The sequence below is a fragment of the Gopherus flavomarginatus genome, chromosome 3, assembly GCF_025201925.1.
Source record: "Gopherus flavomarginatus isolate rGopFla2 chromosome 3, rGopFla2.mat.asm, whole genome shotgun sequence".
NCBI classification, from domain to species: domain Eukaryota; kingdom Metazoa; phylum Chordata; order Testudines; family Testudinidae; genus Gopherus; species Gopherus flavomarginatus.
Window position 1 is genome coordinate 165,938,138 of NC_066619.1, and position 26,912 is coordinate 165,965,049.

The window sequence follows — 26,912 nt, forward strand, 5'->3', positions numbered from 1 at the left end:
TTTTTGTCCCAGATCCATAAGTGGCCCCCTCAAGGATTGAGCTCTCAACCCTGGGTTTAGCAGGCCAATGCTCAAACCACTGAGCTATCCCTCCCACCCTTCACTGCGTTATATCCAAATTGGAGTTATATTGGGGTAGTGGTGTATATCTCAGGGACATAGTTAAAACAAAATTAAGTTCTGTTTATACTGCAAGATGGAGCCATTTTTTAAAATATATTTAAAATATTGTAAGTCGGTCTTTTCATGTGGTTCACTTTTTAATTTAGATGACATCTTGGATATGGATTTGATCCTTCCCTGAGTGAGTTTGTAAAGGCCCTGTCCGCACTATCATCTTATCTCTGAGGAAAATTTATATTGGACCTTTTGAGCCTGAATTTGAGTTTAGATAGTACCTTAGTCTGTTTCCATTTGTGAAGGAGTGAACTTTGATGGTACTGACAAGACACAGATAGTGACATTACCTACTGATGTCAAGCCTTCTGTTGGCTGCTGTAACATTGGATGGCTATGCGATACAATAGGTACCCTCAAATCAAAAATGGGTTCACTGGTATTGCTAAGCTTAAGTACAGTAGACTTCTGTGAATTGTAGATAACAAGTAATATACAACCATATCCACTGCTATGCTGGATATTAGGTTGCAATACTCAAAGATATCTTGCAAATAAAGTGGATTTGTGCTATTTTTTTTACTTTATGGTGAATGAATAAGGCCTTCGTTCAAGAGGATTTTTTCCTGTTGTTAAACTGTGCTGCCAGTGATGTGTGGTTTCAGTTCTATTACATTGTTTCCAGTTTCTTTCAAAGAATGGTAATACACTAACCGCTACCTGATATGAATATAAGCTTATGTGGTGCTACATTTTCACTGAACAATTATGGGGATGCTAAAACAGAATTCTTAAGAAGAAAAGAAGTCTTATTATTTCTTTTCCTTATATGGTAGCTCTGAACAGTCTGATGATGAAGAAGCTGAAGATGTGCCACCTATATTTACGTATACAAATGTTGCAGACCAATTGCCAGACATGGACGAGGAGGAAGACATCAGAGATGCGAAACTCCAAACACTGAAGGAACTCTTTCCACAAAGAAGTGACCAAGAATTATTACAAGTAATACTGTTTGGTTTTGCAGCCTATTTCCTAGGCAATATGTGTGTTTAGTGCCTTCCATGTGAATGGAGGAAGAACTTTTTAATTCTTTTATTAGCAAAAGCTTATTTCCATTTGATAAGATTTTAAAGTTCAATTACCATGTTCCTAAAAAGTCCCCCTTTAAAGCTTTTACATTCTTATTTAAATATATTTAAAATATGTTAGTGTAAATGAGGCTAAACTGTTTGCTAAAGAACTTGCAGAAAGAAACACCTGTTTCATAGAGGTTAGTCCTTTCCTCTCTATCAGTAAAAATGGTCATCAGCCCCATTTAGACAGAGTAAGGCAACCGATGTTTGGTGATCATCAGCGACTATATAACTTTTTTCTAGTATAGTCAAAGGCATGGACTTCAGTCCCACAGGTTACCCTGAACATTTTTTTTTCATAGTCCTAAGTTCTCTGCAATGAAAATCAAACCTAGACTACTGCCTTGGGACTTCATGAAGAAGAATTTCCATATAGCTTCAATTCATCAGAGCTACATCTCTGATATTTCTCATTAGTCTCAAGTGGGCTGCCTAATGCCTATTGGCTGCTGTTGTCACAGTATGGATGCTTGCTTTTAAGCATAATGATTGACCGCTCTACCTTCCTTTAGCTGAAATGTATGCTGTGCCACTTTCCTCAGATTAAGGCCTCAGTCACACCTGTGCAACTTCAGTGGCGCTACGCACATGTATCTATCTATGGCACTTGCATATGGCCCCCATTGCCATAGTATGTGAGAACTTCTCAATCTTTACTGTATTCATCCTCATTGCACCCCTGTGAGACAGGGCAATATTCTCCCCACTTGACGAGTGAACTGAATGGCTTTCTCAGGTCACACAAGTAGATTGTGATGGATCAGGGTATCAAACCTGTGCATTTCTTGTCCCAGGTTAATGTGCTAACCATTGGGCTATGCTTCCTTTCTGAGAACTTAAATAATAACTGAAGGCTTAATTTGAAGATGGCACAGGTGTCACTGGTGATGTGTAGATAGGAAAGAACCCATTATGACTTTCAAATGTCAAAGTGAGTGTTCAGAGCTGGTTGTTGGATGGGGGAGAGGTGGAAGTTCTTTGAATGGCCTCTGCACATGACCACTGTTAGGGAGATACCAACCAGTGTAGTAGAAGCAGTGCCTGTTGGAGTACCCAAAAGCCCCACCCCATAGCTCTAAATGTTTGAGGCAGTGCTATAAAGGGAGCAAGGTGCTTCAATCACCTTAGTTCTTTCCAAATGTTCTAGCGTATGAACCTGGAACTTCTGGATGCTCTTACTCAAACTTAGTTCTGAAACAAAAATGAACTTTAATTCCTGTATATGGTTGCATCTTATTGTTTTAGTGTAGTTTCAGGGAATAAATCTCTGCTAGCTTAGTTTTTAAAGCCTTGGCATTTAAGTCAGCCGAATTGAGTCTCCTTTCATCATAGCCTTCTTAGGTCCTTCCTGAAATCTAACTTGATCCTCACTGCCTAGTATCTTTCCAAGTAGATTGGTGGTTTCTTGAGGGATAAGGGTGCTCCAACTGGTACTGTTTCTTGAGAGTGCCACTTTGCTCAGCTGTAGTTGTATATTCTCAATAATGTGAGTGTGCAGAGGATCATTGTGAAGGAGGCTATTTAATAGTAAGAAATCTTCTTTTTTTACTTCTATACTGAGTAAATTTGGACTGGAAAATACAAGTGCTGTTTTTAGTGTCACTTTTCAGGGAAGAATTGCATTTCACAGTACATTAAGGGTCAGAAAAATGGCTAAATATTACAGCTTTATTACCCAGTATATCTACTTCCTGATTTGTGTTCAGTCATATCTGCTGACTTAAGTTAGTTTTTTTTAGCTATTAACTGGAACTCCTGTTAGCTGAGTTGACTGCATTCAATTGACTGAGAGACTAAGAATGCTTCTGTTTTGGTTCCCTACCAACAGAATTTTCTGAATTCTAATGGCAGGGCTAATTTTTGCCCTTATTTGCATCTGTGCAACATTCTTCTGGACATTGTAAACAACAATTGAGATTGTAAACAACAGTCCTTTTGTCACCTGTTTTTACATGAAAGTTCTCCTACAGCCTGTCTTACCAAGCCCTCAGGAAATGAGTGATTCCAGGGTGAGTGGTGCCTGCTTAAGACAGCTACCCTATTGTCATCAACCTGAGGCATTGTGTAATGATTAAAATTGGGAGTGAGAACATGGACTCCTGAATGGTATTTCCATCTATGTGACTGACTTGTTCTATGACCTTTGGCAAATTACTTCATGTGTAAAATGAATGCAGCACTTTAGAGGTGTTGAAGTTCACAAGTTTATAAAAATACTGAGAGCCTCAAATGCAAGATATTATGTAAGGGGAGGGAGAAGGCTCAGTTTCTAGGGTTGGGAATAAGAATACATATGAACTCCTAGAGCAGCACATGATACCCTATTTATGCACGTGATCCAGGAAGTCAACAGATATGAAAGACTTAGCACAAAGTAATAAAACTGCTAAATAGAAAATGTTTATATTTACAACTAGATGGAATTTTAAGCTTCCAATGCTGGAATATTAACTAGGTAAGTTTTTGAAGGAATTAAAAGTGAACACTGATATGTTGAGAATATTCAAGAAATGCAACAAGTGAAACTTGCTTTCCTGAAAAGCAGTATTTCAATCCATATTTTTGCAATGCTTCTGAGGCAATAACTGGCCCCTCTAATTGGCTTGTAAAGCGGTGAAATAATAGTTTGAACCATTACTTAGCAACTTTTTTCTGTTCAATTTGTCACTGATCACTTAATTTTTCTCTTGTTAGTTGATAGAATCAACAAGCACAATGGATGAAGCAATAGCTGCTGGTCTGAAGTTTAATGATGAAGGTATGCAGTAATCTTTACCACTGGAACATTATACCAATTGTGCATTATTGAGGAAGATTTTTCGCATTGCAGCAAACGTGAGGGGAGGATATTTAAATTGAAGTGCAATAAGACATGTATGCAAAGAGAAAAATATTCACACTGTTTAGTTTTTCTCTTCGCTTAAACTGTTTTAGATTCTTTCCATGCTCTCATAATAAAAGGAGAGTTTGGTGGTTTCTGTAGCTTAAGGTTGCTCTTCTCTGTAGAACAGGAGTTGCAGTTTGAGCAATTGAGCGATCTTCTTGGCCATTTTCTTTCTTTTTATTTCCTATGCAAGGGAACTGAAATGGAATAACAGAGCTTTTTACCTCTTGATCCTGTTCAAATCCAGCCGAGGTCAATATTGGCAGTCACTTTATCTGGTTTAGTGGCCCATGGGAAGTTGGCCACTAAAATCCAGTTGGCTGGGTTCTAATTCTGAATAAACAAATGCCTATACATTGATTGGTACCTTTTATAGCATTATATTCAAGGTTTGTTGTGAATTAAGTTTTAAAGTTTTCCTCAAAGGGCCTGTTGAGTGTTAGCTCAATAGTTTTTGCCAGTAATGGTGAATTCAGGAAAGCGGCATAAACACCTCTAGATTAAGATAAACTTTTATTAGCAGTAGCATGAAGAAGTTACTTCCTTCAGGGCTTTTTCATGAGTAAATTCATCCTGTAAGGTTGTTGGCTTAGGATGAATGTTTGAAATATTAAGTCAGAATTGTTGGACTGTTAGCCATCTTGCATATCTCCAGACATTTCTGGAAGCTCTAACAGACTCTGTCTTTAGGCCCTAGAAGTTTTTTTTTTTTTTTTAACGATGCCTTATGGGCATTTGAGTTGCTTAGTAATGTGATGGAAAATCTCAGTGTGTGGAATGGTACAGAGCAGCAAACACGTGACGCTCTTACTTCTTGGCTTTCTTGGTGTCCTCCGTATAAATCCAGAGTCAAACCTTTTTCCCCAGGATTAAATCATACTCATTTTATTGGTGGTTGGTTACTGCTTACACAAAAACCTGAAGAGTGTGAGATCAAGATCAAATAATACAGTAATGTAAAGATCAAATAATACAAGAGATGAAATAACAAGTTTTGATAATGCAGTCCCCATCTAGCTGCAGGAACTATACTTGTGGTGTTAAGGAATTGGAGGCAGAGCCATCGCTAAGGGCGTGCAGGGCCTGGGACAGAAGTGATGTCACTTCCTGGACCAACTGTGCTGGAGGTGGGAGGCTGGCTAGGCATGGCCCTGCACACGCTTTTCCCTGGACTCTGCTTCAGCGGCACTGCTGGGCTCCAGGGGTCTGGGGCCATGCCGTCCACGTTCCCGGGGTTGGGGAGGCTGCAGCAGCGCCCCCGTGCTCTCTCCATCCTGGTGTGCTCTCCCTTGGGTGGGAGGGGCAGACTGGGGGTAGCCTCTCCTAGCCAGTGGTTTGCCTGCCGCACCGGCCGATTATGCTGCCCCCAGAAGCGTGGTGGACTGGAGCTGTTGCTCTGATTTCCCATCCCCTAGGGACAGCTCTGATTGGAGGTGTGAGAGTGAGAAGTTGCCCTGATTTGCCATCCCCTAGGGATAGCTTTGATTGGAGGTGTGAGAGTGAGAAGGTATCTGTAATTAGATCACTTTCAGTTTAATTATCTGAAGATTGCTTTAAATGAGAGGGGGGCAAACTAACACCCGTGGGCCACATCCGGCCTGCAGGACTCTTCACTCTGGCCCCCGAGCTCTTGCCAGGGAGCGGGGTCAGGACAGGCTTGCGGGGGAGCCAGCCCAACTCCCTGGCAGTGCGGTGAGCGAGGTGGAGGCTAGCCCCTGGCCCATCCCCTTCTGCTCCCCTCCCTCACTGCCTCCCTCACAGTCATAGCTCACCCAGCACCTGGGCAGTGTGGCTGCAGCTCCGGACAGGCGGCACGGCTGTAGCGCCGCCACCAGACCTGGTGCTCCAGGATGGCATGATCCGGGGGCAGGGAGCAGGGGAGATTCTGGGGGAGGTGAGGAGCAGGGAAGGTTGCAGCGGGACGGTCAAGGGGCCTGGCCTCTGCTGATGGGGACAGAGACAGAGCGAGCCCTCCACCTCCAGCAATCTTGGCCCCTGTCCCCAGCAGCCAAGCCCAGACAGGAGCAAGCTCTGCCTGGGTGCCAGGGAGAGTAGCCAAACGAGCAGGGGAAACACACAGGGAAAGGACTAAGACCCCTTTTCCCCCACCCCACAGGTAACGTGGGGCGTGTAGAGCAGGGAGGGTTGGATAGGCTGCAGGAGTCTTGGGGGGGCAGTCAGGTCGGTTGGATGGGGGTGGAGGTTCCAGGGGGCTGGACAGGGGGCAGGAGCCAGGCCAGGCCACACCTCGCTGTTTTGGGAGGCATAGCCTCCCCTCGCCTTTCCTTACTCGGCCCTCCATACAATTTCTGTACCTGATATGGCCCTAGGGCCAAAAGATTTGCCTACTCCTGCTTTAAATGATCAAGATGTCTTTCATGATCAAGATGTCTTCCATGATAAAGATTTCATGTTCGTGTTTTGTGACATCAGCAGAGCAACAGCTCAGTGTCCCTATGCCCTAAGAGAAACTAGTTTTTTCATCTCTCCCACGCTCTGTGCTTGCTTACATTAGGAACTAATTTATGTACAATGATCCCCTATGCATCTTGAGACTTTGGTCTATTGATAATATAGCTATGACAGATGCTTAGTACTATGAAATGGTTTTAATACTTTGTGTTGTGTGTGGTGGAGTCCACAGTGAGTTTATACTTTCTGATCTCAAAAAGCAGTTGAAATTACCATTATATGTATGATATGTTGAGGATGATAATTGTGATGCTAGTAATTAAAAGATAAAACTTAAGCACTGCATCTCCAGCAGATCTCTATTTAGACCTGTTTCAAGAAATAAGTGAAGTCCCACCTGGAAGAAAATTAATCCTAAATTAAGTGGGTTTTATTATTATTACCAAATTTATTTTAAGTTAAAATAATTTTATAGAAGTCAGTATTGCATTTTTAAAATGTTCATATCAAAATATTTGCCATGAGCTCATGCCAAGTTTGATTTCTAGTATACGGGCTTTACCTTTTAGCCATACTTTTTCATACAAAAATGCAATTTCATGTCCTTGCCTACAAGCCCACAGAAACAGGTGTTCTAGGAAGTAAAATTCTGACAAAAATGACATCTGTTGCTCTTATTTAGAAGATTTAGGCAGGAGTAAGCATGCCTGAATGCAATGGCATAAATCATCTGACTTTGGGCCTGTTTTTAGAAGAGGCGGCATCACTGAACACCTGCTTTCCTGCCTCAACACATAATGTTTTTTCTTTTTGTGAAAGTTTACAGCTGATTGGGTGAGGGAAAGAATAGGCAAAATTCTTAATTACCTTTGTTGTTCAGATTCTCTCTGGCTAATGACAGAACTCATGTTTATAGCCAGAAATTGAGTCATAGCCAGTTTCTTCATTTAAACAATGCCTAAGAAGTATGAACAGTTTTAATTGTTTAATATTAAAATTAAATATTAAAATATTTAATACATAAGTTCTCAAATTTTGTGTAAAGGGTATAGTTATATTATTTGCTTGCTCTGTTGAACCCTGAAAGACAGAGTGGAAATGAAGTATGAAATTAAATCAGTGGCTTATAGAATTCAGCTCACTTTTCTTTTTAGTATGTTACTAAGTGGTGACAATAGTGGTGTGTGTTGAGTGAACTCCATGGATTTTTGAATGCTTGTGCGGATCTGTATATCACTGTACATCTTTTTGTGACCAGATCAGTTGTCACTAATACTTGGCAGGGCAGCACATGTGCCCCATTGGATCTGCATGCATGCAGCCAAGGATGTAGAGGGCTGAGCTGCTCCAACCCACTTTCAGTTCCTCTTACCCCTCTGCCCCCTCCCCACTGCGAATTGGAGCTCCAGCGTATGTGTTTAACACTAAATGTTTGTGTTAGCTAGCTCTTAGGTTTAGTGTAAATAACAATAGTTTTTCTTTGTTCCTTTTGTTTGCTCTTCTTCTGAAGCCCAGAGGTGTTGATTCAGCACAGAATCCCTGGGCTTCAGACACTGCCTTTCCTGTGAGACTGTTGTGCAAGGTGTGTGGTTGACTGGTCAGTTTATAACTCTGAGGTTCTATTGTGTTGCACTAATTTGATACTAAGTTTTTTATAACATTCCTCTTTACAAAACCTAAATTTGGAGTCCTAAATAAGTTGTGTGTCATTTTTAGGTTCCTTAAATATCACAAAAAAGACACATTGTGAACATAAACATGCATTCAGCTATTTGCACATTTCCTTTAAACCATCTGTTAAAATGGTAACGAAAACTTTTTACATATTTTGTGCAGTATTTGATTTCGCCCTTTTAACATGAACAGAGATGAAAAGTATAGTTCAAAAGGAATAGGTTTTTAAATTTTAATTTCTATTAGAATAGAATGTTTCATTGCTTCTGCTCCCAGATGCTTAAAATTCTGTTGTAAAAATCATATTGATTCTATATTGCCTAAAAATAATTGCTGTTTTGTATTAAAAGGATGGATATGTTTACACAAATTCTCACATTTGTTAATATCTGGTATTTCTCAAAATTCACATAATTGGTAGCTTCTGTAATGTTGATTTGAATGATTCTGCTGTTTCAGGATAAATTTCAAATTGATGTAATTTTCAATTCTGCTTTTTTTATATTTTTAAAGCTGCATCCCGAAAAAGGAAACTAAGCCAATCACCCACAAACAATTCTGAAGACAGTGGTGACCAAATTTCAAAAAAGCAAAAAACAAACTCTGTAAGTGTTATCCTTTCTGTTTTACAGCCACAAAATAAATTGATCCCTGATGGCTTTGGGAACATCAAGAGCCTCCTGAATTAGTGCCTTATCTCAGAAAATCACACTTCTCATTATTGGAGTTAATAGCTCTGCTTCCCCCTGTCTGACAAGACTCCTGACTTAATTTTTTCATTATTTCTTGATTCCCCTCTCCCCCCTTTTTTGGTAAAGATTATATGCTTCAATATTCTATGTGTATTGAATTATATCCGAGTGCCAACTATAGTATTGTCATGGGAAAAAGGGAAGAACAATTAAGGACATGGTCCTGTGATGTGCTCAACACCATCAGTTCCCATAAAGTCAGTGGAAGCTGTTGTGTGTACAGAGTCTGTCCGCATCAGAGTTTGATCCTAAGTTAAGCATCAAGAAATTGCTTAAGTTTTTTCTTGATGCTTATATATAAAATAAAATGGTAATTTAGTTGTGTTTTGGGGAAATGTTTACAATGAACTTGGAACAGTAAGCCAAATTTTGGGTAATTTTGATAACCTTGGCTAGTAAAGAGGAGCTGTATTCTGAAGGTGACCCATTCAGTTTTGTATCTGATATATTTGATGTACAATTCTACAATCCCATCTTCAGGCCAGACCCTGGAAAAGCACACGACATCATGGCAAAAGGATGACATTAGACTATGGTGTAGCAAGGATGGGAATTCTTTTGTTAAAAGTAGAGTTAGGTGGAGAAAGGCAATTACATTTCAGAGGATTTTGTTACAGTAGATTCCGCTTAATAGCAATCTTGATTATTAGCAGTTTTTGGTTAATGGCGACATATTGCCAGCGATTAAATGCCTACCAATCAACATCAATGTTAATGAGATTCAAATACTAACAAGAGGCATGCTGCTTACTAACAACTCTTTAGAGGAGAAGTCCTACCTGTAATCAGATTCCTGGATCTGAGCATGCACAGCTGAGCACTTATGTATATGCCATGGCTTCCAATATATGTACATATTTCTCACCAGTAAATTCAGGTTCTGTAGGCCCTATGTGAGCCTGGCACTAAGCAAATGTGAATAGCTTGTCTCAAAGTTGGTTGTTTCGTTCATTCTGAAGAACAGCCATAACATTTTACAGGCGCATGGGAACATCACAAAGAGTCTGCAAGCATCAAGGCAATGGAAAGGAGACAGATGTTGGTGAAGCCCTGGGGCTGTGGTTTCAGTGTAAGCTTGGCCAAGGTGTTCGACTCTCTGGGCTGATGCTGAAACAGAAGGCGAATCAGCTGGCAGCAGAACAGGGGAAGGAATTCAACCCTGTGGATCGCTAGTTCTGTTGTTGGAAAGCCCAGCAAAATATCATTCAGTATAAGGAACACAGCAAGAAACAAGATGCTGACCTTCTGGTGGGTAATGAATGGAGGGTGGATGCCTTACCTAGCATTCTAGAGGAGTTCTAGCCTCATGATGCTTTCAATGCTGATGAAACTAGTGCTGAAAGAAGCCTTGGTACGCTGAAAGAAGGGCTTACAGGAAGGCGAAAAGCTACGGACCTCATCACAGTGCAGTGCTTTGTTGTGCAAACCTGGATGGGATAGAGAAACGGTCTCTTACGGTGATTGGAAAGAGCGAGTGCCCCTGTTATTTCCCTAAGGACAACTCAAAGCTGCCTATGATCTACAGAAGTTCAGCCAATGCCTAGATGACAAGTGTGCTGTTTTGAAGAGTGGCTAAAGAACTGGAACAGGAAGTTGAAACTACAGGACTGCCATGTCTGCTTGTTTATTGATAATTGTCCAGCTCATTCAATTGTAGAGCTGTCACACATTGTGCTAAAGTTTTTGCCTCCGAACACAGCCTCCGTTATGCAGCCGATGGAGAACGGTCTCATTAAAAACTTCAAAGGTCACTGCCATGCTCATCTTAATGGACGCATAATGGCCTCTCTCAATCCTGACCCACATCTACTAGCAGTGGATGTTGCCAAAAAAATAACTCTGATGCACTTCATCTCGCTAAGGAATCATGGGCTCCTGTTCTCCTCAAGACTGTTCAAAACTGCTTCAGAAAGGGCAGGTTTGTATGAACAACAGAAAATGCTGGCTTGGTGGACATTGATGTGCTGGCCAGCTTTTCAGTTCCTGACAGTCTAACAGCTAAGGAATTTAAGGCTGTTGTTGAGTTTGACAGTCAATTGGAGATGGAAGGTGAGTTCACTGATGCCAAACGTTCGGAGATAGTAGAGGTTGTCAAGTGCCTACAGGCTGAGGCACAAGTGGATAGTGGATGGGACAAGGAACCTGCAGAGCCTTTGCTTATACAACAGCTACAGGCAGTCGACGTTTTCTGCAGAATATGCCAGAATCATGGCTTTGAGAGTGGTTACAAGGCTGCACACAAAATTGAGAAGGATTTGCAATTGGAGGTGGTAAACTGTATAAAGAAGATAACAATGGACAAATGGTGTTCTTAAAACATTTTCTGTATACGAAATATAGTAAAATTTTTTGCTGCTTTACTCTCTCACAAGTGGAGCAGTAACTGTAAATACAGTGCAGTTCAGCCTGTAGACACACATTGTACGTTTTCTTGGGTGCTTTTTAAATGTTTGCCATGATAGAATTCTGTGCCACTGTAGTCTTTGTGACCTATAGCAATCTAAGATTTACTACGTCTGCTCTATGCATTGTGGTACACTATACAATATATCTATTTCTGTATGTCACCTTTTGGTTTTCTGCTTCAGGACACTGTGACAAACTGAAAGTTAATAAACAATTAATTGTACAATGTATCATTGTTCCACACTGATATTTCTATGTATCCCCCTGAAAATAGTACCTTCTGCTTATTGGCAACTTCTGGAAGACAGCAATTTTTCTTTTGGAACTCAGAGGTTGCTAATAAGTGGAATCTACTGAATTTTGAAATCTGGTTTAGTTCTGATTTGGGGGGAAAAACATTTTTCTTGCCAAAAGGGAATGGAGCCAGACTGCCCTGGAACCATGGACTCTGGGAGCCAGCAAGCCTGGGAGATGGGACTCGGGGGTTCCAGGCTCCTGGTTTCCTGTTAACCTGCCAGGTGGGCTGCTGGGGAGCCATGAGCCTGGAAGGTCCAGGCTGCTGAGGACCTGGGCTGGTGAGCTGGCAGGCTTCCAAAGGAAACCTGGTAGCCAGGTTTTGAAACCTGCCTGGTGGGCAGTGTTCTGTTAGAATCCTGAAATTAAATAATCTCTTCAAAACATTTTGATTTCAACAAATCAAATTCCACCAAAAAAATGTTGTCTGAATTTTTCTAACCAGCTTCACAAAAAGCCTTCATAAAATGTGTATTCAACCTAAATGAACAGAAGTGAGAGACTTACAAATCAAGGGCTACCACTTCACCTTGGTTTGCTAATTAGTGACTAGAAACTAAACGCAGTATCTTGCTAAGTGTTCATTTTAAATGTTACTGTAGTTATTAACCTGGGACCCGTGTGCTCCATAGGCAGGAGTGCTAGCAGGTGAGCTGACCACTACTGTTGGGCAATTCAGTAGCTTCTAGCATCATGCAGCTAAACATCTGAGAGGGTTTCATGAACATTAATTAAGCCTCATAACAACTCTGACACATAGGTAAGTAGTAGTGTAACCATATTACAGATGAGAGAGAGAAGTAAGGTGATTACCTGTATATCTGGTGATTCGTCAGTATGTGCAAACCACTGCTAATATTGCTAGGCAGCTGCATTGTGATCTTGATCATGACCTTCACCTCAGGTGAACAGGGAGTTGGTCTGTCATGAGCTCTGTCCCTGGCCTCTGCTGAGAAGGGATTGCAAGTTGGCCTGACTGCTGTGGTGATTTTTAAAGAAGCTTCCTTACTGTGCTAAAGTGATCTAACAATATGGTTAAGCACATGATTCCCAGAGCTGGCTGGAAAATGCTGCTGGCCTTCATTCACTTGGTCACTTAGCTTCACGTGAGCCAACAATGAGATCTGGATGGTAGAGAGGTCTGGTTATTCTTTTTGTAGGCGCTACCACACCCCATATTTGATCTACTTGTGTGGTATCTCCCGCTTGTTGATGTAAGAGTAACCTAATGTTGTCCTGCTTCCTTCCCTGAGCTGAGCCCTTTTTGACCTTGACACTGAAGTCATCAAGACTTGCTGCTGGTGTGGATGTTGAAATGATCCGGAACCATAATTCCTTGAGTTTTTGTTCAGTACCTCATGGTGTCACCAATGGACTAGGACTTTTGCTGTCTTCACTTCTGCTGTTTGACATGCTCTGGATCTTGTCTTTGGGCTGGGCTGGGAGATAAAGCTGTGAAGATCAGATCACAACTTTATCTAGACCAAGGAATAATTGGTCAGTTTTCAGAATGGGAGAGATAAATAGTGGTGTCCCCCAGGGGTCTGTACTGAGATGAGTGCTGTTCAGCATATTCATAAATTATCTGGAAAAAGGGGTACACGGTGAGGTGGCAAAACCTGCAGATGATGCAAAACTACTCAAGATAGTTAAGTCCCAGGCAGACAGCAAAGAGCTACAAAAGGATCTCACAAAACTGATGACCGGGCAACGAAGTGGCAGATGAAATTCAGTGTTGATAAATGCCAAAGTGCACATTGGAAAACGTAATCTCTATTTTACATATTAAATGATGGGGTCTAAAATAGTCAGTGCCACTTAATAAAGAGATCTTGGAGTCATTGTGTTCTCTGAAAACATCCACTCAATGTGTAGTGGCAGTTAAAAAAGCGAACAGATTTTGCGAATCATTAGGAAAGGGATAGATAATAAGACAGAAAATATCACATTGCCTCTATATAAATCGATGGTATGCCTGCATCTTGAATACTGCGTGCAGATGTGGTTGCCCCATCTCAAAAAAAATATACTGGAATTGGAAAAGATACGGAAAAGGGCAAAAAAAAATCATTATGGGTCTGGAGCAGCTTCCATAAGAGGAGAGATTAAGAAGACTGGGATTTTCAGCTTGGAAAAGAGACAGCTAAGGGGGAATATGATAAAGATTTATAAAATCATGATTTTTGGAAAAATTGACTAAGGAAATGTTATTTAGTTCTCCTCCTCCTAACACAAGAACTAGGGGGTCACCCAATGAACTTAATAGGCAGCAGATTTAAAACAAAAGGAAGTATTTTTTCACATAATGCACAGTCAGTATGTGGAACTCCTTTGCCAGAGGATACTGTGAAGGCCAAAACTGTAACAGGGTTCAAAAAAGAACTAGATCAGTTCATGGAGGATAGGTCCATCAATGGCTATTAGCCAGGATGGGCAGGAATGACGTCCCTAGCCCTCTGTTTGCCAGAAGCTGGGAATGAGCGACAGGGGATGAATCACTTGATGATTACCTGTTCTGTTCATTCCCTCTGGGGCATCTGGCATTGACCACTGTCAGAAGACAGAATACTGGGATGGATGGACCATTGGTCTGACCCAGTCTGGTGGTGGTTATGTTGATTTCTTATATTGTTATATGGTGAATCCATAAGAGAACTGTGAGTAGAATTTGGAAATCCTGGCTCCCATTTATGAGCTTTAACTGCTAGGTCACATTCCCTGTTTCCTACAAACCAGTAGGAACTGTAGTTCTACTAGAGTCTCTCTGTGTTGAAATCTTTTTTCAGGGTTTGGTATAATTTTATTGTGCCTTAATACAATATTCAGTTTCCTAGGATTTTACATTTGCCAAAATTCTGAAACAAAGTTGAACTTCATAATGGCTTTAAAGGGCCATTGTTGAGTAATTGACTGTTTAAGTTCTTTAACCATGTCTGCCTTCCTGTTCCTTCTCCACAAGAAGAGTTGTCAAGACTGAGTTATATTCCCCAAAATTTCAAGTTTAAAAAAAACAAAACAACTCGATTGTGTTAAAGAATCTCATATATCATATAAAGCTACTCTATTTTTTTAGAACAACTTAAATGATTTTAAGTTGGCCAAGGTCCATTTATTGTAATTTGGTAAAGAACCTAAAGTTTTTTATTCTGTTATTTCTTATTGAATTCAAACTTTTTCCTCTTTCAGTACTCTAAGAATTTTCTGTACCATTCTTGGAGGGTTTGTCTCATTTTGAACACAGTTATAAATGAAGAAAACAGTATTAGTCACTTATTTCTGTCTGCACAGCTCAGATATTTCTGCAAATTGTTTTTATCATTCAAAGGGTGACTATTTAAAAGGTAAGCAAAGTTAGGCATGTTAGTTCAGTTTTGTTTGAGAAGTAGCATTATGAAGCATTAAGCGAAACAATCTCTAAAATTGCTACATCTTTTCTGAATCATAGCTAGAAGGGGAAGAATCTCAAAAAGAATGGGAAAAGCAAGAAGCTCTTGTAAAGAAACTGCAAAATAAATTTCCCAGTTTGGATAAAGAGGTAAGCTCGTATGTGTCTTTTGGGGGCAAACCTACTGTTTATGTAAGAATGTAAAAATGTAATAAGTGCACAGGACCAGATTTTAGCTCTCATTCCAGCTGCTTAACCACTTACCTGGCCAACGGGAATTTCTAGATGTCATGGAGCCAGTCAAGCGACCCCAGCACAAGCAGTGTTTCTACAGAAAGGGTTCATGGGAGGAACACCTTTCTGCTGCTGCTATTGGCATGGTTTCTTGAGAATGTAGGCAATTGGACATAAATTAGAATATGTAAAGCCTGTTGGCCCATCTTCTGGTCCTGCATTAAGCATGAGTTGGCCAGACCAAAGAGTCTGACCTACAGTATGAATATATTTGAAAATTATTTAGGCATGTTACATTGTTTTATCATTGAAATATTCATGTTGTTTTTAGAATTCAACTTTTTTCTTTAAACTGGAGTAGGTGTATCTGTATAGGTCATTATGTGGGATACCTGGTTTTTAGAGGAAGAATTATTAGAAACTGTGCTGGTGGTTTTATTAAGAGCTGAAAAAGATCAGCAGTCAAGTAGAGAATTCGGTCAGTTTTTAGTGGTTTTATATTTTAAATGTGGAAGGCCAAGTATATTACGTATACTAGGAAGGTGGTAAGCTGTTGATGTGCAATATTTTGAAGTTTGTGTATAGTATTTCCTTGCATTTTCATCTAGAATACTGTTAACTTTAATTAGAAGACCTGTTGCATCATAGGGAGATAATTGAAGTTAGGAACAGTTTTTTAAAAAATCAAGTGCGTAGTTGCAATATATTTAGTATGCATCGTGCATCCTGTGCATAACTGTATGCATTAATCAAACGTTTTATCAGGTACTTGTTTGAGAAGTGCTGCTCTTGTTCCTAATCGTTAAAGAATATACTTTTTGCATAATGGTGCGATAATGAAAATCCTGTTTTAATAGGAACTGAAAGATGTACTTCAAGAACATAACTGGGTGTTTCATGAAGCACTGGAGTCTTTAAAAGTATTTGCAGAAGACCAACAGGGTAAATAAAGACAGATTTACAGTCCCTTTTATTCTGTAATAAAATAACAGATGTGAGCAGTGTAAATCTCCCTAATGTCTAAATAAGACAATCCTGACAGTGATTAAGATAACATCTTAAAAGTGATGTGCAAAAACAGGTTTTTTTTGGAGGGGGGGCGAAGGAAAAGAATGTAAAAGAAACTGGTTTTTAATGTTGAAAAAGAAAGTATATATGTTGAATTTGCATCCTATTTTTTGGAGTTGCATGCCTTTTTGTATGGAAGTTAAGGCAAGTATATTAGTTTGTCAAGTGCAAATTTACACTTATGAGCATAACTCCCTCTTCCAGGGGTTCTCAAACTGGGGGTCGGGACTCCTCAGGGGATCACGAGGTTATTACATGGGGGGGTCGTTAGCTGTCAGTCTCCACCCGAAACTCCACTTTGCCTCCAGCATTTATAATGGTGTTCAATAGATAGTGTTTTTAATTTATAAGGGGGAGGGTCACACTCAGAGGCTTGCTGTTGGAAAGGAGTCACTAGTACAAACGTTTGAGAACCAATGCCCTATTTGTTAATATATATAATATATAAACATATTCTTTGTGATAAGCAAACATCAAACATGGTTCTCTTTGCATTGAGTAGTTCACAAAGTACTAATCTCAAGGCAATGAAAGTGACTCAGTAAATCAGTTTATCCTGTTTAAGAAGTCTGTTAGCATAGAAGTAATATTTAGACTGTATTTAGAATGAAATAATGCAAACAATAGTCTTAAAAGTCCAGTGAAATACTAATGCATGAAATTTGATAGAAATAAACATTACACCACTGACAGATACCCAGACTACTACAAAGCAAATACCCCATATTTAATATGAGCAGATACTGTGCCTTAATTCTTTAATATTGCAGTAATGCCAGGAAGCACCAATCAAAGTCAGGAACTGCAGTGTGCTTGCTACTATACAAAAGTAGAGAGTATTTCTGATCTGAAGAATTTACAAAATGAAATATCATTTAAGTTGTGTTTCCATTAAGATATGTATGTCATAAGTACATAAACAAATGTATCTTACAAATCAAGTCATTGGTGGTGTGATTAAAATCTCCAAACTGAGTTACCTTAATCTGATCATCTATAAGGCAAGGCCCAGCTGCAGCAACAAGACTTCATACATGCAAAAGGCTATTTTACTAGTCTTTTATTACTCTAGTTCTTGTAGAATAATAGGACTGTAAGGGACCTCCAGAAGTCATCTAATCCAGTCCTCTGCACTCTTGGCAGGACTAAATGTTATCTAGACCATTGCTGACAGGTGTTTGTCTAACCTGCACTTAAAAATCTCCAATGATGGAGATTCCAAAACCTCCCTAGGCAATTTCTATAATTTTCTTTGTTTAAGAACATTTGTTTTCATAGACTTTTGTTGGCAGAAAATGTTGGTAAAATGAGGAAAAAATACAGAATCAAAATTATAGATTAGGAGCATATAGTGTATATTGTGCACAGATGTGCACTTACTTCCAGGAAGAGTGGTGAGAATTTATTCCCAGGATTACAGAGGCTGTATCTTTGGGTGTATCAACACAACAAAATATTTTATTTTTTTTTAGACAGTGTATGATGGGCTGTTGGGTTGCGATGGGCTGATAGCTGGATAAATGTGCTGTATATCTTATGAAAACAACCTGTAATAGGTTTGTGCATGAATGTAATAACTTGTACTTAAGTGTGCTTCTTGAAGAATCATTGGGATAGGATAGTGCTTTTTACGTGATCTTCATCTCTGTGGAAGAGGTATCAGTGTTGAAAGGCAGCTGCTCATTGCCTTTCCTTTTTAGGAAAAAGGGCTGCTTAGGATTTGTGAACCTAAAGCAGGATTAGACAGGAGAATAGACTTTACGATATGAATAGTATTAAAGTATATTTTTAAATTGAGAGGTCAAAAGGATACACCTTGACACTTTTTTTCCCTAAAAAGGACTGATTTATTTTAAGAGAAAATGAGTTAATTATTTTAAAATATGATTAGGGTTATAAAAAATCAGAAATTCATAACTGAACCAAAAACATTTTGTTTATTTTAAAAGCTCTAGTTCCTCAAGTTAACAGGTGCATGCTTTTGGCACCCGTAATGCTGCTGTGAGATGCAGTAAAGTGAGACTAGGTTTATGCTTGTGTGTGTGTGTGTGTGTGTGTGTGTGTATGGTGAAAGCATGTGCTAAATCAGGCTTGTTTGCTTAATCTATCAGCATAATTTTTTTTTTTTGAGGGACCGGGGGGGACCCTATTCCATTAAAATCAAACTTCTGTGTCACATTCCTTAGAGTATCAAAGATTGCTTTATACATGTTATAATTTTGACCCTTTTTGCCTTAATGCAGTTAAGCTTAAGTCCTACTAATATAGATACTCTGAATTTATATTTATGATAGTTAACAAATTGAAGTTACTTGGTTTTGAATTAGAATTGTATAAAGTGTTCTAATCTTATGGTTTGTCTTTTCATTGTGATTCCAATTACTTGATAATTTTGTATTTGCTGTGATAGTTACATCTTTCTAAATATACAGGGAAAGGTTCCAAACGCAGCTTGAATGAAGTTTTACCATTAGTAAACTGAAATTTGTTCCACGCTATATATAAAGCAGAGTAGAGTGTTGGCGTTTACATAAGCCTTTATTTTGAAAAGCAGCAGTTCTTTTGAAGATTTTTGCTCTTGAACAATGCATCTTATTTGTCACTTACTTTTTTACGTTACGTACACAGATGTGCAATATCCTTCCAAAAGTGAAGTTTCTAGTTGGAACGAAGTCTCTGCAAATAGCAAAAAGCACTATAATAATGACACTAAACTGAAGGTGAAACAGAAATCTTCTGCAAAAGCTCAGAATGGCTTTAGGAAAAAAGATAAAGGCAAAAAAGGTGTTTGGAGGACTAAAAGAGAAACAGAAGATTCAGAATACGAGTCAGCTTCAGAAGGTGGTAGCTCCCTTGATGAGGACTACAGCAGTGGTGATGAAGTGATGGAGGATGGTTACAAAACTAAAATAGTTAGCTTCCTGCAAGATGCTTCACTAGGTGAACTCACTTTGATTCCTCAGTGTTCTCAGAAAAAGGCTCAGAAGATAACGGAGCACCGGCCCTTTAATAGTTGGGAAGCTCTGGTAAGTCTGCATTCTTTTTTTAATATTCCTAGTGTGTTTATAGTCAAGGTATCTTCAGTCTAGGGAGGCATAGATGGGGTGGCCTTATCCTGATTAGGGTAAAACACTATATTCATTTTAAGCCAATAGCATTTCAAATAGTGTCATATGACCTAATTTTGAATGAATTAAGGGGTGATTTTCCTGAAAAACCCAAGCTGATTGGCTGGCAATACTGTCACTCATTCTTTAGCATAGAAACTTGGTTCATTTCACTGCAGAAGAAGAAATTAGAGCTTTCATTTAGGAAGGAGTTGTTTGCTAGCCTGTTCTGATCTGTTTTAGCTGAAAAACCATGCAGAAGGCAAGAATTTAGCAGAACTTTTACTGCAGCTACTTTGAGCAGCAGCAACTTCCAAGGAAGCTCCATTATTGAAGATGCCAGCATGGATATTTTAAGCTTCGCCATAGGAGAAGCAAATGTTTTGTTCTATTTTTCTTTTAATATTGCAACTCAGTCACTAGCATGGTTTTGCTGGCTAAGCAGTGCGGCCATTTTAAGGATTGTAGCAGTCAGCTGTATTTTTAAATCAAAAAGGTAAAAAGCATCAGGAAACCTAAAAGACATACTATCATTAAATGGGAAAACATCAGTCACTGGTAAGTTCACGATGTACTGTCACTTACTGAGTTTTATTTATTTTCAAATGTGTTCCATAATGTGTCTGTTTGCCTAGAGTTTTGTGTGTTTCAACAAAGTGAAAGACATCAAACCTGATTCGTGCAGTATTGTGATAGGAAATTTGAAGCACTCAGGCAGGAAATGTTGTGGATTTCAAAAATTTTTCTTAAGCTACCGTGTGATGGCACCAGCTTTTGGAGCAAATAAGTTTATAGGTCATTTTAAAAATAATGGATATAGGTTTTTTTCATCGGTATGTGTGTTAAAAAAAAATCTTATGCATGTTTTTAATGTTTTTTTTAAAAGCTATCTTTTTATACTTAAAGAAAGAGGAAGACATTGTAATACAGTGTAATCATGCAGTACTTTGTGTGAAAATATTTCACACCATTAAAAGCATGAGATCTGGATCAGATTTTTCAGAAAATTACGTTAATAATCACATAAGTCATAAAGTATTCAAAAATATAGAAGTACAGCTTCACAAATATGTTGCAAAAGAAATCCGTTTTGCCTGAAGCCTTTGGCTTCTTAAAGAACATCTGTCATAATTCTGTTCCGTTCCAAACTTGTTGGGCTTTGCCTGAGCTGATTCTTTGGGAAAGTATTTGCTAAAGGGCTACCCTCTCCCTCTATATTTGCTAAAATATTTTAACAGAATCAAGTTGTATGGGCTTGTTTAATTGAATTCAAAATAATTCTTTCATATAGATTGCCTTTGTCAGCACTCACATGTTTATGTAGTTGCTGTAACCACATGCCCAAAATGTAACTAAGATACAGCAAACTAGTTTCTAGCAGATGTTTAATAGGGTATAGTTTTAATTGTTTTTTAAAAGATCCAGTATTGAGCAACCCAGTACTTGCCCTACTAACTAATACATTGGAATAATATAACAATTTGGATTTTTTTTTAATAAAACTTTAAAACTAAGCCAAGTCTCCAAGATTTTTTTCTCTAACTTTTTCACATGTAAAATACATGGTAGACTATTAGAAATTATCCTTGCTTGCACAGTATTAGAAAAAAGAAAACTTGTAATGAAAAGATGTTAAGGTTAAGGACTAGCAGTGTATTACAGTAGATATTCAGAAACTGTAGTAAAAGCTTCATAAATGCATTATAGAAGAAGGCTTACATTTCAGTTACCAAGAGTACTGCTGTATTAGAGATAGGGGGAAAGGTTAATTTTCTGAGAATTGAATTGAGGGGCTTATTCTATGAAAAACCAAGTCTCCGCTCTAAAGAATTCTTTTATCTGTTCTGAAAAATCAGCATCTTAATTGCATTGTACTGGACAATAATCTTTAAATGCAGTTTGTCAAGGAATTGCAGATTGTTGCAACTATTAGGAATATTTTGAAGTTGCTTAAAATTGAATCTTAACGTCTGAGGCAGATTATATAGCTATTTCTCCTGATGAACAGTAGAAAGTGCAAGTATATACTAGTGGAAAATGTGCTGGAATAAAAAATTCTCATTCATTAAAGAGGAGGTGGTTAAATATATAAAGGAAAGTATAGGCAGTTGAATGGTAAATATGGTAAAGTTAAATATGTAAAAAGAATATGGAGTAGAACAGTAGAGAAGTGGCATTAATTTTTAATCTTGCAACAATATTGAATATACAGTTTGTTTTTAATTGTATTATTCAAGCCTATGTTAGTGTATGCTTCAGTTTAAGGCAGGATGAAAGAAATGTGCATAAAACCTTGTAATATATTTTGCCAGTATTTCAGAATGTTACAGCACTTTATCTCCAAAATAAAGATTTTTTCGAAGATTGTCTTCCTGTTACTCTGGTAAATTAGTGGCGTTTTGCGTAAGGACCATGTGTATTTCTGTTAAGTGTCCTTTATATTAGTATGGCCATGTTTTTAAATAATCTATGCAGTATCAATATCTGTTCTGTATTTTGCTTCTTATTTAAAAAAGTTTGTCATTCTGCTCAGTTTTTTCTAAATATCATTAACTATAATAGTCATCAATACAGATTGTGCTTTCGTAGTCTTTCAGTGTGCTTTCAAAATCATAACTGATAAAGTTGGTAGATGACACAAATTAAGGGACTGTTAGGTAATGAAAATGGCAGGTCATTAATTGAAAGCAATCTGGATAGCTTGGTAAACTGGGCACAAGCAAAGTGTTTTAATATGGCTAAATGTCCATGTGTCCATCTAGGAACAAAGAATGTAGGCCATACTTACAGAATGGGGGACTCTATTCTGGGAAGCAGTGACTGAAAAAGTTTTGGGGATCATGGTAGCTCATCAACTGAACCTGAGCTCCTGTTGTGATACTGTGGCCAAAAGAGTTAATACGATCCTGGGATGTGTAAACGGGAATTTTGAGTAGCAGCAGAGAGGTTATTTCGCCTCTATCATTGTCACTTGTGACCATGGCTAGAATGCTGTCTGGTTCTGGTGCTCACAGTGCAAGAAAGACATTGATAAATTAGAGAGGGTTCAGTGAAGAGCCACGAGAATGATTAAAGGATTAGAAAACGTGACTTCGAGTGACAGACTCCAAGAGCTCAATCTGTTGAGCTTAACAAAGAGAAGGTTAAAGGGTGGCTTGACTGTAGTGTGTAAGTACCTACAGGGGCATAAATATTTAATAATGGGCTCTTCAGTCTAGCAGAGAAAGGTATAATGTGATCCAATGACTGGAAGTTGGAGCTAGATAGAATCAGACTAGAAATAAGGTTTAAATATTTAACTGACAGTAATTAACCATTGGAACAATTTGCCAAGGTTTGTGTTGGATTCTTTACCAGTGACCCTTTTTAGATCAAGATGGGATGTTAAAAAGATCAGATCTAGGAATTATTTTGGGGAAGTTCTATGAAAGTTAATAACATTTTCTCAGATAATTGAAACTGCCAGTAAAATAAGGGTAACTTGTGCACAACCCAGTATACTAGGATCTCAGTGGAGGCAATAAGCGAGATTCTGTGCTGTGTTTCTGACAGACACAACACAGAATTTGCAGACCAAGGATTGAGGTGGTTGGGGCTAAGGTGGCTTTAAGTATCCTTTGCACCCCATCTGAGCCTGCACTGTTCTGTTGGCTGGAATAGCCCACATCATAACTGAAAGAGCCCCGGAGACCTGTCTAAATTATGGTAGTATCCTGAGGTTGCCATATGGGTCACTGGGCTGTGTGCTTTGGGTCCTGCCCTCGTATGCCTCTTCCAGCCCCGCCTCTGACATGTCATCGTCTGTGCTAGGTAGGGTTGACAGCCCTCCAGGATTGGTCTGGAGTCTCTAGGAATTAAAGATTAATCTTTAATTAAAGATTATGTCATGTGATGAAATCTGCAGGAATACCTCCAACCAAAACTGGCAAACCCTAGTGCTAGGGTTCGAAAGCGGGCCTTGGAAGGCCATCTTATGATCTTCTTTGGTATCTGTGCAGAAGAAATTCCTCTGCAACCAGAACTGAGGATTTTAGGTATCCTTAACACTGCTGTTGCCCTTTTACCAGGCATAAAGGGGGCAGAGTAGGGGTGACGGTCATCCTATGGGTTTAATCCATTTTGAACAGACTGTTCTGATGTTTTTAGAATTAAGGGCAATTTTAATTTGAAAGCCCCTCACCACCATCCATGCACTCATTTTCAGAGTGACTGTGGTAATTAGAAGAGGTGCGGAGTAGAACTTTTGTATGTGAACACTATTGCATATATTGACAAAGAAAGATCTCAAGCTGTACATAGTATTTTTTGTTCTTATTGTGTCCTATTGAAGTAAATGCTACTAAGGCCTTTAATTTTGGAGGGAGTAAGATCTTCTGCAACGTTTTCCACTGTTAACTGTTGTTCAAGCAAATGAGTTGGTCAGAACATTCAGTTATTTGAATAGAAACTAGTGTATTTGGGAACTTCAGTTGCATAACAAGAATTTTGATTAAAAAGAACTCAAAATATTGTGGGTTTCAGAACTTTCCCTTAAAAACTCTAGTTAATATGTATGCCATATCTGTCGTAACTTCCTGCAATCAGCCCTATGCAAAGGTTAAAATATAAATAGTCTTAATTTTTTTCCCTAAAAGAATGGAAACTTGTGTAACCCCCAAAGCATTCTCTCTTCACCCAAGCAACCACTTGTTCTTATTGTTTTCATCTTTGTCCTGCCCAGTCTACACCTAAAAGCTCTTAATATTTTTATCCTCTATTGTTAATTGAACATATTCCACAACTACTGAGTTTTTAGTGTTTGCTACCATGAATATTTCCACTAAAAGTTATGTGACCACTGATGGTAGTGAGCACTAAGGTTAGGGCCAGATCCTGCAGATATGTACTACTATCTGGGCAGGACTCTACAGTGTCATTGCACATCTATGGCACTTAAATTAGAATTTTTATTACTGGTGCAGATGAATTGGAAACTGTTACCATTGTCTTCAACGGAATTTGTAGTAAGATGTATATCTGATGGAAATAGTTGTCCGGGCTGGAAACACTCTTTAGGTTGCCCAGCATTTCTCATTAAGACTTGTGTTCGGTTATTTATGACTTTGCCAAACTGTTAAGTATTTGGGCTGAAATTTTCATGCTGCATGTTTGTCTGATGCTGAAGTGTTTTGGAAAATTCCAAGAAGGAGGCTAAAGAAAAATGCATTGTTTTGCCCATATTAAAAAACTCCAACAATCTGTTCTTTGAAAAGCTCTACTGAGCCTATTGTTTTGAAGCAGGGATTTGAAATTTTGCAGGGGGTCTCAGGGATGTGCCTTTTGCCTTCTCTGTGAAAACCTGTCCAGAGTTGGCCGAATTATAACAAGGGTCCTATAAAAGCTTCTGAGTTGTATCCATTCTTTATGAGACTAATAAGTCTGTAGCCTAAACAATGTGGCTTTTAGGGCCTAACTTAAAAAAATGCATTAATTATGGCCTACTTAACTGTGCATGCTTCTAAAAACTCAAATCTTAAGTCTCTACTGATCCTATGTAAATACAAAGCTAAGCATCTGAACTTCTCTGACACAGTAATATTTTTTTTCCTGTAGATAATTCAGAATGGCAGATGAAGTACATCTTGTAACTTGGAGACAAATGCTGATGCGAAATAAAGTGCATGGTTTTATAACAGCTTCAATTTCAGTGCATTTGTGTATAGATTACAGGATTTATATTCATGCCAACTAGAGCTTTAGGCATTAGGGCAAATGTTGGAATTTTTAATCTTATTAAAAATCACGTTCTTCATGGCTGTTTTTAATAAAAGATGTTTTTTCAGAAAACGTATTTGCAGGTATCTACATGCAGATCCCAGTATTGCTTAAATTAGAGGGATTTGGTAAGATTTGTTCAGTTTTTTGTTTAAACAAAAAGAAAAACCGAAACACGCAAACTGTCAGTGAAGGATATCCTTTTATTGGAACACTCACTGAATTAAAGTGAGATCTAATTGCTGAATTGACATTAGCAAACCAGTTTTGTGTTGATTTCATATAAGTTCTTTACAGATAAACTCTGCAGTTATAGGAAGTGGGGAAGAGAATGAGCTACTTACAAGTTCAGATTTTTTGTTGTACGATCACTGGGTATCTTGTATAAGGAAGAAAAAGTTGTAGAGGCTGTTCCGATACTACTTCTTTTAAGTAAGAGTAACATACTAAATTTTACCAGACCCCACCCCGTTATCTATAATTCTGTGAAGAACATGTTGAAAAGTTAGTATAGTAGTAGTAATACTAAAGACTTGCAAATGTAAGTGTTCTTAGGTGTTCTAAATTTAACATTATTTAAGTTAAAAATACTTGTTTCTCTCTTAATGTTTTCTGCTTGATGATTCATTGATAACAAACATGACCCCCAATCCTGTAGAGAGGTGTTGATTGACCTCTGACCTAAAGCAAATCCCCTCTGATTTCTGTGGGGCTTCATGTAGATATAAAGGTCCACCTCCAATGTTTTCATGAAGAATCGGGGTTGTGACTCTATTAAGCCTTTCAATGCCCCTTTGAGGCCGATAAGCCTTACTAGTTTTAGAGCTAAGGAAACTGAGGCACAAAGTAAGTATTGTGCTCCATCACACATGGTGCAAGTGGCAGAACTTAATAGAATCCACCTCTCCTTATTGCCAGTCATTACTGCAAGTCTATCTTTGCATATGAATCTGGGTAGCAACACATGTCAAGGTTTCCTGTCAACAGCCATTTCTTCCAGTGGTAGGAAGTTAAAAATATTATTTAAAACCATATGAATATTGATTCTGTTTGTATTGTATTAGAGTGAAAAGATATCAAGTGTTAAGGAAATGCAAACAAGTGAAGGTCATGTGTATAGATTTTAAGCAGGGATGTAACAGAAGAAATGAGGCTTACATGTTGCAATAAATAGTGCCTGACTGCCCACCTAATTATTCCCAAGGTGAACCGTTTTGTGCGTTGATTAAAAGTAGAAATATAGTGTGAAATAATAAGAGGGTTGCTTTTGGCTGTAATTGGTTACTCGGTTGCATTTCATTAACTTCAAGTTCAGAATAAGGCAATAAAAATTAGACATTGATTATCTATGATGTATCGATAAGCTAGAACATGGATTCTGAACTTGGTGGTTGCAAACAGGTCTGGGGGATTCTGACCACCCTCCCTTTACTTTAATGGCTAGATGGCAAAGAGGTCCTAAAGCATTTTTGGTTTTTAACATGTTGAGAACCTCTTGGCTAGGAAATACTATTCTTGCTGGGCTTCTATTTGTTTAAACTAGAGCGCACTTCAGGCTTCCAGACCAAGATTATATCTTGAATGTGTGGTAAACTCCAGAAAGGTGACAAAGGAAATGGATTGAGGTGAAGGAGAGCATATTGTATAGTTTTTAGAATACAGTTCTGGAATTCTGATTTTTGTTCTTCC

At 38.5% G+C, this 26,912-nt stretch overlaps 1 protein-coding gene across 6 annotated transcripts in view; it reads left to right on the forward strand.

Moving 5' to 3' along the window:
• SMARCAD1 (SWI/SNF-related, matrix-associated actin-dependent regulator of chromatin, subfamily a, containing DEAD/H box 1) overlaps positions 1-26,912 on the forward strand; it is a 68,289-nt gene that overhangs the window by 17,649 nt on the left and 23,728 nt on the right. For 4 of the 6 annotated variants that reach the window (XM_050944010.1, XM_050944008.1, XM_050944009.1 and 1 more), the window contains 6 exons: positions 954-1,122; positions 3,948-4,011; positions 8,737-8,828; positions 15,121-15,210; positions 16,152-16,236; positions 18,991-19,388. In XM_050944010.1, the coding sequence (XP_050799967.1) occupies positions 954-1,122; positions 3,948-4,011; positions 8,737-8,828; positions 15,121-15,210; positions 16,152-16,236; positions 18,991-19,388 (898 nt within the window). Of the gene's footprint in view, positions 1-953; positions 1,123-1,155; positions 3,263-3,947; positions 4,012-8,736; positions 8,829-15,120; positions 15,211-16,151; positions 16,237-18,990; positions 19,389-19,678; positions 20,028-26,912 lie in introns of those variants that run through there. The other 2 variants (XM_050944013.1, XM_050944014.1) reach the window with 2 other exon arrangements.